General features: G+C 42.3%; 2 protein-coding genes across 2 annotated transcripts; one reads left to right on the top strand and one right to left on the bottom strand.

Annotated features, from left to right (window-relative positions):
- Window positions 1-2,468: 2,468 nt before the first annotated feature.
- Window positions 2,469-2,862, bottom strand: LOC106589209 (archaemetzincin-2). Its single transcript, XM_014178930.2, has 2 exons — window positions 2,727-2,862; window positions 2,469-2,620 (listed from the first exon to the last, which is right to left on the bottom strand). The coding sequence occupies exons 1-2, from the start codon at window positions 2,850-2,852 to the stop codon at window positions 2,486-2,488; spliced, it is 261 nt and encodes an 86-aa protein (XP_014034405.1). The 5' UTR covers window positions 2,853-2,862; the 3' UTR covers window positions 2,469-2,485.
- Window positions 2,863-11,455: 8,593 nt separating this feature from the next.
- On the top strand, window positions 11,456-13,550 carry LOC106589608 (protein FAM104A). Its single transcript, XM_014179791.2, has 3 exons — window positions 11,456-12,131; window positions 12,637-12,760; window positions 12,853-13,550. The coding sequence occupies exons 1-3, from the start codon at window positions 12,115-12,117 to the stop codon at window positions 13,087-13,089; spliced, it is 378 nt and encodes a 125-aa protein (XP_014035266.1). The 5' UTR covers window positions 11,456-12,114; the 3' UTR covers window positions 13,090-13,550.
- The last annotated feature ends 62 nt before the right edge of the window (window positions 13,551-13,612 follow it).

Raw genomic sequence — 13,612 nt, 5'->3', positions numbered from 1 at the left:
ATGATTGTGGTGGGGTTATGGTATGGGCAGGCACAAGCTACAGAAAACAGCGAACACAATTGCATTTTATCGATGGCAATTTGAATGCACAGAAATACCGTGACGGGATCCTGAGGCCCATTATCGTGTAATTAATCTGCCGTCATCACCTCATGTTTCAGCATGATAATGCACGGCCCCATGTTGCAAGGATCTGTATACAATTCCTGGAAGCTGAAAATGTCCCAGTTCTTCCATGGCCTGCATACTCACCAGACATGTCACCCATTGAGCAGGTTTGGGATGCTCTGGATCGACGTGTACGACAGCGTGTTCCAGTTCTAGACAATTTCAAATATAACTTTGCACAGCCATTGAAGAGGAGTGGGACAACATTCCACAGGCCGCAATCAACAGCCTGATCAATTCTATGCGAAGGAGATCACACCAGATACTGGCTGGTTTTCTGATCCAAGCACCCAATTTTGTTTTGGTATCTGTGACCAACAGATGCATATCGGTATTCCCAGTCATGTGAAATCCATAGATTATGGCCAAATTCATTTATTTCAATTGACTGATTTCCTTATATGAACTGTAACTCAATAAAACATTTGAAATCGTTGCATGTTGAGTTTATATTTTTGTTCAGGATACAATTGAACTTGAAAATGTATTCTACCCTATTCGCATAGTTTCATTTTACACTAGGAAAAATGACAATACATTAATCACAAGGCCTTTCTTTGAGGGCCTAATTACACACTAACACAGTGGTTTGAAACTCCATGTTAACAGGCCACATCTGCAATTCACATTATGCTGACTTGCAAAGGATAGCCAACTACTGGAACTTTTAATCACCTGCAAACTGCATTCAGAATGACTGCCAGCATAAGTAAGATTGTTTATTGAGACTACCTAAATCATATAAACTGGAACAGCCACCTCAGTAATGGGTCTAAAAAGTCCAACCACTAACAGATTGAATTACTTTAGAAATGTTATTTATGTATCATAAGATTAATCAACCAAATCAATGAACATGCACAAACAGGTATTGAAACAAAATATTCTGAAATTCAACCTGCGATATTGCATGCTGGGAAATGTGATAATGATGGGCATGGTTGAGTGGTTTTGAGCAAACATACATTTATAATTTTACTCAACAAGCTTGTTCAAATTCAGCTCACTTAAAGGAGAGTTTGTTGAATCAATGTACAATTGTAAGGCAACTAGCTGCAATAGGATTGGGAGTTTGCTCAACATTTGGGCATATAGCTGAACCAACATACAGTGTTGCCTTCCAAAGGCAAACATGAATTTGACATTTTACTCAAAAAGCTTTTTTAAAATTCAGCTCACTTCGAGTTTGTTGAGTGAACTAACTTTAAAGGGTGACTGCTCTTCCTGATTTGGCCTCGTTTTAGATTTGGCTAATTAAGAAATGATAGCAGCCATGACTGAATTTAAAACGTGGGACGTGATTTGACGTGGATGTCTCTTGTGTGTGTTCACAAGTGGGAAAAGTTAGCTAAACGATTTAGCCAATTAGCTTCAGCTGGTTGGTATGCGACCATAGCAAAATTGGTTTGACTTTGGATAGCCCATCTCTGGGTATAGTTAGCGACGGTCAATAAATGACACAATGTAAATGGGACAACATTTTCATGTTGCACATATTTTGTTGTCTCATTAAATGCTTTCAATATTTGTATATGAATTTCTAGTTGGTTTGAGGTTAAGTCATTGAAATCTGGAGCTATTGACCTTGTACAATATTGTCCCATGTACACTGTGTAATTTACTGATGGTCCCTAACTAGCTCCATAGGGATATCAAATGTCAAACCAAATTGACCATGGGCATTATGATCAGATCACTTGCAGCTGCACTCTGAATTGAAAATTACTTGGGTGCTGTCAGCTGTGGACAGAATTAAAATAAACACAATCCACAGAAAACTGTTACTTACCCTTTCTTCTGTGACATACTATTTTTTCTTATCATCTCGCAAATCTCAATTTTGGACAAGACTTACTTTCTGACCAAAATTATGTTATTTACACTTTGTAGTCAATTATGACACTAGAATAAATGTTTTTGACTCATATCGATGAAACATAGGCAATTTTCCAAACGAGAAGTCGCTTTTTAGGGGCATCCCCTCTTCAAGCATTTGAGCAAATGTGTTATCCATTTGAAGTCCACTCAACTGGCAGAATAACGCTGATTAAGCATTTGGTTAAATAACATTTTTACCGTGCAGGAGAATGACAAATCATGACATTGTTGTATTTACTTTTGAATCTTAACTGTTTGTTTTCTAGACAATTAAATAATGTGAGAGTCATACGATATTTTTGGACAAATAAAACATATCACAATAATGTGTAAAGTCAGTAAAGTACTTTGAATAGAAATGTACATTCTAGGATCTTTATCTCATCCTTGTGTACATTCATCAGTCATATCTATTTCCGCAGTGTGACCATTCTAGAATCTAGAGGTAAATCTGCCACTGTCTGGAGGTCTGGAAGGCCATGGTGGGTTTGGGACAATGGGGCTCAGAGTCAGACTGGGAGACAGTGAGGTGTCCATGGCTAGCTACTCCCTCTTCCATCCATCGCAGCAAGGCCTGAGAGAGACAAGTCACCCCATTATACTGTACCATGGGAAATAGACTTGCAACCAGGCTACAGAATATAGTAGTGTATCAAAGTTTATGCAAATGATGTGCTTACCTTGCAGAGGCAGGGGTCCAGGGGCTGGGTGTCTGACTCCTCCAGGTGGTTGGAGCCCTGCATGACACACTGCAGCCACTGGCATTGCTTCACCCCAAAGATTTGCCCTATCTCATGGGTGACCATCTGGAGGCAAACATAGGGTAGGAATAGGCATAAATGTGGAAGCAGCAAGTAGCCTAGCGGTTAGAGCATTGGGCCAGTAACCGAATGGTCGCCAGTTCAAATCCACAAGCTGACAGTGAAAAACCTGTCAATGCTCCAGGATCTGTAATTGCTCCACCTTGAAGGAGTGGAGTGACATGGGAGAACTTAAGAAGGTTTAACACCAGGCAGGCTGTGGCATTCTGGATAAGCTGCAGGGTTTTGATATTCCCCCTGATCAGGGACTTATTTTGACCTGGGACACCAGGTGGGTGCAATTTAGTATCAGGTAGAAAAGAAAACGAGCAGGCTCTGGACCTTGTAAGGTAAGAGTTGAATACACCTGTTGTAGCGCATTAACCAGCAAGAGCGACTCACTGCTTTGATGTTTGCAGAGAACTAAAGGATGTTGTCCAGGGTCATGCCAAGTTTCTTTGAACTCTGGAAGGGGGACACCATGGATTTAGCGATGTTACCTCTTATGCCGGAGTTCCAAGGCACGCAAAGCAGTGTACTTAGAAGCAGTGTTCCGATGCCTGTATCACTTTATCAGAAGCACGTGATCAATGACGTCCGAAGCTTTGTTTAGTCTAACAACCACCTGATTGGATTGGTATTGGTTTGGTAGAAGACAAAAAGACTATGCTGCGCACACGCTACGGGTGTGGTAAGTCATCTATAATAATCTTTTGACCAGCAGGTGCCACTAGTGTACACTGTTGATTAAAGCCTTGAGTAATGAACCTATTTTCGGCACACTTGGCTGGAAAACGTCAATGCTTCAGGATGCTTCGATTCCCCATCACTATGTGGACTTATCAACTGTGGTGGAGAGGTCTTGGACTGGGCAGGCTTTTCCTGGGAGGAAGAGCAGCTCTGTTTTGTCGAGGTTGAGGTTGTGAGCTGACATCCAAGCTGAGATGTCTGCCAGGCACACAGAGATGCATGACAAACTGACAAAGAAAGGATCAGTCTATAATTTTAATGGTAGGTTTATTTGAACAGTGAGAGACAGAATAACAACAAAAATATCCAGAAAAATGCATGTCAAAAATGTTATAAATTGATTTGCATTTTAATGAGGGAAATGAGTATTTGACCCCCTCTCAATCAGAAAGATTTCTGGCTCCCAGGTGTCTTTTATACAGGTAACGAGCTGAGATTAGGAGCACACTCTTAAAGGGAGTGCTCCTAACCGCAGCTTGTTACCTGTAAAAAAGACACCTGTCCACAGAAGCAATCAATCAATCAGATTACAAACTCTCCACCATGGCCAAGACCAAGGAGCATCCCAAGGATGTCAGGGACAAGATTGTAGACCTACACAAGGCTGGAATGGGCTACAAGACCATCGCCAAGCAGCTTGGTGAGAAGGTGACAACATTTGGTGCGATTATTCGCAAATGGAAGAAACACAAAAGAACTGTCAATCTCCCTCGGCCTGGGGCTCCATGCAAGATCTCACCTCGTGGAGTTGCAATGATCATGAGAACGGTGAGGAATCAGCCCAGAACTACACGGGAGGATCTTGTCAATGATCTCAAGGCAGCTGGGACCATAGTCACCAAGAAAACAATTGGTAACACACTACGCCGTGAAGGACTGAAATCCTGCAGCGCCCGCAAGGTCCCCCTGCTCAAGAATACATATACAGGCCCGTCTGAAGTCTGCCAGTGAACATCTGAATGACTCAGAGGACAACTGGTGAAAGTGTTGTGGTCAGATGAGACCAAAATGGAGCTCTTTGACATCAACTCAACTCGCCGTGTTTGGAGGAGGAGGAATGCTGCCTATGACCCCAAGAACACCATCTCCACCGTCAAACATGGAGGTGGAAACATTATGCTTTGGGGGTGTTTTTCTCCTAAGGGGACAGGACAACTTCACCGCCTCAAAGGGACGATGGACGGGGCCATGTACCGTCAAATCTTGGGTGAGAACCTCCTTCCCCCAGCCAGGGCATTGAAAATGGGTCGTGGATGGGTATTCCAGCATGACAATGACCCAAAACACACGGCCAAGGCAACAAAGGAGTGGCTCAAGAAGAAGCACATTAAGGTCCTGGAGTGGCCTAGCAAGTCTCCAGACCTTAATCCCATAGAAAATCTGTGGAGGGAGCTGAAGTTTCGAGTTGCCAAACGTCAGCCTAGAAACCTTAATGACTTGGAGAAGATCTGCAAAGAGGAGTGGGACAAAATCCCTCCTGAGATGTGTGCAAACCTGGTGGCCAACTACAAGAAACGTCTGACCTCTGTGATTGCCAACAAGGGTTTTGCCACCAAGTACTAAGTCATGTTTTGCAGAGGGGTCAAAAACGTATTTCCCTCATTAAAATGCAAATCATTTTATAACATTTTTGACATGCGTTTTTCTGGATTTTTTGGTTGTTATTCTGTCTCTCACTGTTCAAATAAATCTACTATTAAAATTATAGACTGATCATTTCTTTGTAAGTGGGCAAACGTACAAAATCAGCAGGGGATCAAATACTTTTTTCCTCCACTGTAGCTCTGTAAAATGGGTTCAATGGAACATTCTGATGTTTGTACTGTAGCCCCAAATACTGTTTCTGTGGTCTTTGTGCCTGGCTCAGAAGGAAAGAAAAACTAGGAGATCCACTGGTAGTGTATGCCCTATCCGGTCACTTACAGTAGCTGCTGTGTGTGGATCAACAGTAGTGGTCAGCTCAGCTCAATCACACACAAATTAGTTTGTTGTACATGGTGCGCCACCTTATGGCATCTGAGTCACTGTTATTTTCAGAGGATCTTGCCACTACAGGGAAACTGTATCTCTGTACAGTATTAGGCCATAGGGCTTGAGAGACGACAGAGAGAGATTGTGGACCCACCTACTGATGGTCTATGTGTAGATAGTACTGTGACCCTTGACGGGCGTGCTGCGGTAGGTGTTGCTGCGGTAGGGGTTGCTATAGAAACTAGAAGTCCAGCAGCTCCTCTGTGTGCGAGGGGATCCAGTCGGAGTACAGTGATGAACCAGGACCCGTCCCCCGGATGGAGACCCTCCTCCAGGAGCCTCCGCTCTTGTCGGCTGTACTTACAGTAGCGATCAGTCAGGTCACAGCGGCTGGACACAAGGGCAGTGCGAAGTGTATACGGGGGTGCTGGATCACCTGCATCTGTGGAGCAGCCAGGTGGAGGGGAGGGGAGGACACAGGTGTGACGCAAGGTGAAGTTAGAGTAGGATGAAGTTGCCCTAAAGGCCTAGACACTGTACCCCCCTCCTAATGGCATTGGTTAGGGTTTGAGAAGGAGTCAATCACCACCTTCCGGAGACACCTGAAACCCCACCTCTTTAAGGAATACCTAGGATAGGATAAAGTAATCCTTCTAACCCCCCCCCTTAAAAGATTTAGATGCACTATTGTAAAGTGGTTGTTCCACTGGATATCATAAGGTGAATGCACCAATTTGTAAGTCGCTCTGGATAAGAGCGTCTGCTAAATGACTTAAATGTAAATGTAAAATGTTTAATATTTGTACCGTAGAACATCTTCCAGAGCCTTGTATGGCTCAGCGACAAGTGAGACTAAGACTGCACAGGTAAGACACACCTTATATGTGGGGCTCAGACAACAGAAACTAAACCCAGCTGAAACATAACGTTGTGAGAACCATATGTTTCTCCGAGCTTGGTGAGAGGTTGGTTGTACTATGGTTATTTTGCATACAACCTTCCCACAACTTTCTCTGAATGTTGCAGGATAGTTGCTTGGCTTTGGAACATTCTCAGCACATTTAAGGAACTTTACATTATTTTAACAGAACGTTTCATAAAGGTTCAAACATGGTTACATTTACGTTCAATGTTGGTAATGTTCTCCAACTGGTTTGACATTGGGGATGCTCTCAAAAATTTCAGAGAACATTAAGAAACAACATTCTTTTGTGGGAATCTCAGTATTTCAGCGTAACGTTTCCTCATGGTTCTATTTAAAGATATGTTCCCAAATTGTTCTGAGAACGTTAAGAAACTGTTCCATAAAACCAAAAGAACACCTTAGTAATGTACAGAGAACATTAATCTCAGCATCAACAAGACTCTCTCCTCTATATTGTTAAGTGTGTTCAGGTGTGTTGGCTGCGCCCACTAATCGGCCACTAATGAGTGCTTGTTTCCTTTTGAAATGGGTTATGGTTGAATACACTAAAATGAACAGCTTTGTATGCATAAAAAAACATGGCATGCTTGTTCCATCCTGGTGGTGCAGTATTTGTATTTATTATGGATCCTCATTAGCTGCTGTCAAGGAATAGAGTTCCATGTAGTCATGGCTCTATGTAGTACTGTGCGCCTCCCATAGTCTGTTCTGGACTAGGGGACTGTGACGAGACCTCTGGTGGCGTGTCTTGTGGTGTATGCATGGGTGTCCGAGCTGTGTGCTAGTAGTTCAAACAGACAGCTTGTGCATTCAACATGTCAATACCTCTCATAAATACAAGTCAATCTCTCCTCCACTTTGAGCCAGGAGAGATTGACATTCATATTATTAATTTTAGCTCTCTGTGTACATCCAAGGGCCAGCCGTGCTGCCTTGTTCTGAGCCAATTGCAAAAAGTCACTTTTTGTGGCACCTGACCACATGACTGAACAGTAGTCCAGGTGCGAACAAAACTAGGGCTTGTAGGACCTGCCTTGTTGATAGTGTTGTTAAGAAGGTAGAGCAGCGCTTTATTATGGACAGACTTCTCCCCATCTTCGCTACTGTTGTATCAATATGTTTTGACCATGACAGTTTACAATCCAGGGTTACTCCTAGCTGTTTAGTCATCTTTCACATTATTTATTACAAGATTTAGTTGAGGTTTAGGGTTTAGTGAAAGATTTGTCCCAAATACAATGCTTTTAGTTTGAGAAATATTTAGGACTGACCAATTCCTTGTCACCCACTCTGAAACTGACTGCAGCTCTTTGTTAAATGTTGCAGTCATTTCAGTCGCTGTAGTTGCTGACGTGTATAGTGATGAGTTATCCGCATACATAGACACACTGGCTTTACTCAAAGCTTACTCACAAGCTTTAAGAGATGTCCTACCCTAAATGACAAATTAGTCCACAGCTATCTTCCTGGTGACTCTCAAAAAACTTGGCTTGACCACAAACCCAAGGGCTCTTTTAAAATGTAACCAGTGCAACAATTGCAGCAATATTGCAGAGGAAAAGTATTTTGTGGACACCGCTTATAAAATGGAGTATTAAGTTAAACATTTCATTAACTGCAAAACCACTCATGTCATCTATAGATTGGAATGTCCACAGTGCAAGGTGTTCTACATTGGACGGACAAAGAGAAGCCTTCAAGACCGCTTAGCGGAACACAAGTACGCCATACGGGTAGGCAATGAAGACTACCCCATGGCAAGGCACTACAAGTCCTTACACCATGGCAACCCTGCTTCCCTTCAAGCTATGGGTATTGATCATGTTCCGGCCTCAATTAGAAAAGGGGGCCGTCTTAAACAGCTAATCCAAAGGGAATGTTTTTGCATTTGCAAACTACAGGCCACTAAGTACCCTGGTTTAAATGAAGATATGGATTTCTCACCCTTCCTGTAGGGTCGTGATAGGTCCATTTGCTATCATCTAGGGGACATTTTGCTCAATTGCCCTCAGCTATGTTTAGACTGTTGTTTATGTTTGCTGTGTTCTAGTGTAATATGGAATATATTGCTTTCTTATTCTTGACACTTCTCCCAGTCATATTTAAGGTTAGAACTGCCTTTCTAGGCGTTCTGATACTTCTAGCTTGGAGTTGAATTTTTGGATAACATAGCTACAGTCTTTCACTTTTTAATGTGTATAGTATTGCTTACTAGGTGTGTCCAATCAATTTTGTAACCACTCCCTCTTCAAATTAGGGCTAATTGGAAAAGCTGTTCAAAAGAGGATATTGTATTATTTCTTTGTACTCCCCGACGAAGGCCATGCATCCGAAACGCATCAGATTTTTAAAACTTTGTTTATATTGAACATGCCATTCAAATAAGGGCATTTTAATTAATTATATGAAGAGTGCCTTGGTCCTCCTTTCTACCTTCTGTCTACCAAAAGGTACTATTGTGTACCTTAGTAGTGCTTCCCTTCCTCCTCTTTCTGCCATTGGCATGTCGTTTGTAAAGATTGAAAAAAGTTAGGGGCCTAGACAGCTTCCCTGGGGAATTCCTGATTCTACCTGGATTATGTTGGAGAGGCTTCCATTAAAGAATACCCTCTGTGTTCTGTTAGACAGGTAACCCTTTATCCACAATATAGCAGGGAGTGTAAAGCCATAAGACATGTTTTTCCAGCAGCAGACTATGATCGATAATGTCAAAAGCTTCACTGAAGTCTAGCAAAACAGCCCCCACAATATTTTTATTATCAATTTTTCTCACCCAATCATCAGTCACTTGTGTAAGTGCTGTACATGTTGAATGTCCTTCCCTATAAGCGTGCTGAAATTCTGTTGTAATTTTTTTTACTGTAAAATCGCATTGTATCTGGTCAAACACAATTTTTTCCAAAAGTTTGCTAAGGGTTGGTAACAGGCTGATTGGTCGGCTATTTGAGCCAGTAAAGGGGGCTATTCTTAGGTAGCGTAATCACTTTTGCTTCTCTCCAGGCCTGGGGGCACACACTTTCTAGTAGGCAATATCATCCACTATTATCCTCAGTAATTTTCCATCGAAGTTGTCAGACCCCGGTGGCTTGTCATTGTCGATAGACAACAACAATAATTTTTTCACCTCTTCCATGCTCACTTTATGGAATTCAAAATTACAATCAAATCAAAATGTATTTGTCAAATGCGCCGAATACAACAGGTGTAGACGTTACAGTGAAATGCTTACTTACAAGCCCTTAACCAACAATGCAGTTTTAAGAAAAGTATTTTGGGTACCGGTACAGAGTCAATGTGCGGGGGCACAGGTTAGTCGAGCTAATTGAGGTAATATGTACATGTAGGTAGAGGTGAAGTGACTATGCATAGATAATAAACTGAGAGTGACAGCAGCATAAAAATGGGGGTGGAGGGGTAGAAGCTGTCAAGAAGCCTTTAGGACCTAGACTTGGCGCTAGCCGTGCGGTAGCAGAGAGAACAGTCTATGACTAAAATGGAGTCTTTGGCAATTTTTATGGGCCTTCCTCTGACACCGCCTGGTGATGCAATCAGTAAGGATACTGTCGATGGTGCAGCTGTAGAACTTTTTGAGGATCTGAGGACCAATGCCAAATCTTTTCTGTCTCCTGAGGGGAATGTGTAGTGTCAACGTTTGTTGCTGGCATGTCATGCCTAAGTTTGCTAATCTTGCCAATGAAAAAATTGAAATTAAAGTAGTTTGTAATATCAGTCGGTTTTGTGATGAATGAGCCATCTGATTCAATGAATGATGGAGCTGAGTTTGACTTTTTTCCAACAATGTCATTTAAGTTGCTCCAAAGTTGTTTTACTATCATTCTTTATCTAATTTATCTTTGTTAGTGTAGTTTCTTTTTATTCTGTTTAGTCACAGGATTTCTTAATTTGCAATATGTTTGCCAATCAGTTGTGCAGCCAGACTTATTTGTCATTAATTTGGCCTCATCCTTCTCAATCATACAATTTTTCAATTCCTCATCAATCCACAGGGATTTAAGTTTTTAGTCATTTTCTTAATGAGTGCATGCTTATTAGTAACTGGGATAAGCAATTTCATAAATGTGTGAAGTGCAGCATTGGTTTGCTCCTCATTACACACCACGGACCAATAAATATTCTTTACATCAACAACATAGGAATCACTACAAAACTTATTGTGTGACCTTTTTTAAGTGGACTAATTCCAGGGATACAGAAGATTGATGCAGGGTCGCAATAAATGGGTTTGCATGATTCATGCATAAGGAAATTAATTTCCATTGGTCCTATCTATGCTTGGAGTTAGCCCAAAATAAGATAGCAGTGTTATTAAAAGGCTTATTGAAACATTCAATAAAATGTTTAGGGAAGTTATTATAAATCTCCAAAGAACCTATAATACCCGTTCTCAGAGCGCTAATAAAACTTTCGGGAACCAGAGTAAAACGTTCTCAGAACATTCCTGCAACTGAAGAAAAAAAATCCCAGACAAAATGTTCACTTCTGTTCTCAGAATGTTTAAAACTATATATAGGTTTTACCAGTCGGAAAATGCATGACGTCGTTCCCACAACCAACATCAAACAAAAAACATACGTTCCCACAACTTCCAAGGAACCAAATGTGCTAGCTGGGAAAGCCTCCTGACTTTTTTGTTTTTGTCTATTGTCTTTAAAGCTGCACTATGCAGAAATCGAATTATGGTCCCTATAATTCCAGAACTGGTGGAGGAATAAAAATAACTTCTAAATGTCAACTTTTGCAACCACCAGTAACACATATGACACACAGTCATTATTTTTCTTCGGTGACCCAGGTAGATAGAACAATGATGGTTAGTTATATATATATATATATATATAAAAAAATGGTATTACATGTGATTTGCAAAAGGTACTGTAGATTTTGCAGATGGCATTCGGTTGATTTCTGCTTCAAGTGGATCGTTACGTCATCGAACGTCAAGTAAATACTATCAGCTGGGTCTTTTTCCTAGCAGCAGCTCACTCGCTAGCTTGGATTCCTGGTGCTGTACTTCTTTCGGATCTGTCATTTCACCAATACGGAATGATAGTTTGACTGATCTCAAATAAGACTATCAACACTCGAGTTACATTGACAGTTTGGAGGAATCTCTCACTTGTTTCGTTATAGTTTATACAGTTTTCTATGCTAGCTGGTTAGCAAAGTAGCGTAGGCTATACGTTAGCTAGCTAACAACGGTGAACGGTAGCCAACTCTAGCAGAGAGAGCCTGGAAATAGACTTCATTGCATAACGTTAACTGAGAGAGATGCTAGTTTACTGACACAATTGGCATCCATATTCAGGGAAAGTGACAGTGAATGCCCAATTCTCAAGACTTAACCAGTCAAGGGTTGTTACCTTGCTAACCAGGGCAGGGAGGCTATTCAACAAGCTAACGTTAGCATTCAGATAGATCAGAATGCCCTGACTGAGCTTGTGCGGTAAGTTTGGGGAGAGCTGCTGTGCGTACGATAATAGATTTTCTGCCAGGCTGAAAGCTTCCAGGGAGAGAAGTTGTTTTCATTCAGACGTGTCCAGAGCAGGGGCCTTAACGAACGTCTTTCTCACTAAAAAGAAGCCATAGACAATCGTCTCCCAAATGTTGACAGAAAACAGGTGAGTTTCTTTCTTACAATAACGCCTTATTGAGTTACTATCGACCTCAGTGACTGTTAGCCTACAAGAGAGACAAATACAGCTAACTGATCTCACCGTATCAGTTTAATATCTTACTTGGTTGTTTTCTACCCTGTGTACTGATCAATACGTTGTTATACCCATGGCTGATAATTTGAGCACGTCTGCTCCTGTAACTAGGCGGTGCCTGAGATCGCCTCTCTCTCTATTTTGGGTGCTTGGTGTTCTCTCACACATACACCTGCCCTCTCAAAATAGGCCTAATAATATATGCCATTTAGTAGATGCTTTTATCCTAAGGGACTTAAAGTATACATTTGAAGTGTGGGTGGCACTAGTGGGAATCAAACCCATGGCCTTTGTTGTTGCAAGCACGATGATCTTCCGACTGAGCCACACAGACCACAAACTTCCTCTATTTCTCTCTAAGATGGTCACTCTCTCACTTTTACTCCCTGGCCTCTCTCACTCTCACTGTGTACAGGAAGCGGCGGCGTGGTGGAGACAATGAGGGGGACCAGCTGAACCCCCAGGCCAAAAGGTCAGGAGGGGGTCAGGAGGGTCACGTCATGGTGTCCAAGCTGGGCCAAGACGTTTGGGACTCTGAGGTGACAGAACACGCACACACACATACTTGTGATGGTTTGGGCAACAAGTATTTTCTGTAAGTCATACCTGTTCTTCTCTCTCTGTGCTCCAGTCGTCCAGTAGTGACAGCAGTAGTGGTATCAGTAGTCCTGAGAGGGCAACGGGAGGAGGCAGCACATATACGAAGAACCGCACGTCCCAGGGTCTCCTCAGACCCTTGCCAGAAGACCCTTCCATTTCCTCGTTGAGTCTTTATGGCAACGACACCCCCTATGACCACATCAACAGTGTCCTGAGGGAGGCCCACTTCAGCAGTCTGCAGACCAGAGGTCAACCAGGATCTACGTGACCTCACCCCACCCCAGACCCTTGTTACCCCACTGGAACAAGCCCCTGGGTAGGATCCAGGAAGAAGTTGCCCATAGGCTCAAATCTAGAATAAACTTACCCCAGTTTTGTGTCCAGGAGCAACTTCATCCTACTGGGATTCAGGATGTGGCAGATGTGGGTAAAGATCCTTTGGGCTCTGGACCCAATCCATACCATTGTCCCTGTGCTGTACACCTTGAAATGTGCCATACATAAAGCACACCTACATATCCAATGGCCCACCCACTGTGGTACTACTATATGCAGTATGTATGTACTCCAGCACTTTACTGAGGGGTCTACTACTCTGTGGTGGTCTCCTTACATGAGTGAGTTGTTGTTGGACATTATCATTGCCACTGGTGCTATCTACTACAGACAGACATCTGTATGAGTGTCTAAGTGCTTGCTGTAGCCTAATTAATAAAGTGAAGCACTTTATCCTGCCTGTTTTATATTTTCTTGTCCAGCCCAGTACTCATCATGCTGTTTCTATGTAAAGC

Source organism: Salmo salar, chromosome ssa28 (genome assembly GCF_905237065.1).
Source record: "Salmo salar chromosome ssa28, Ssal_v3.1, whole genome shotgun sequence".
Lineage (NCBI taxonomy): Eukaryota > Metazoa > Chordata > Actinopteri > Salmoniformes > Salmonidae > Salmo > Salmo salar.
The sequence above is the reverse complement of the archived record's forward strand: the minus strand, read 5'-3'. Positions and strand labels throughout refer to the sequence as shown.

Bases quoted from the DNA above. Each gene is read 5' to 3' on its own strand.
- LOC106589608 (XM_014179791.2), top strand. The intron at 12,761-12,852 runs GTGACAGAACAC...TCTGTGCTCCAG, and splicing joins AAGACGTTTGGGACTCTGAG to TCGTCCAGTAGTGACAGCAG.
- LOC106589209 (XM_014178930.2), bottom strand. From the start codon at position 2,852: ATGGTCACCCATGAGATAGGGCAAATCTTTGGGGTGAAGCAATGCCAG. The intron at 2,621-2,726 runs GTAAGCACATCA...TGTCTCTCTCAG, and splicing joins TGGACCCCTGCCTCTGCAAG to GCCTTGCTGCGATGGATGGA.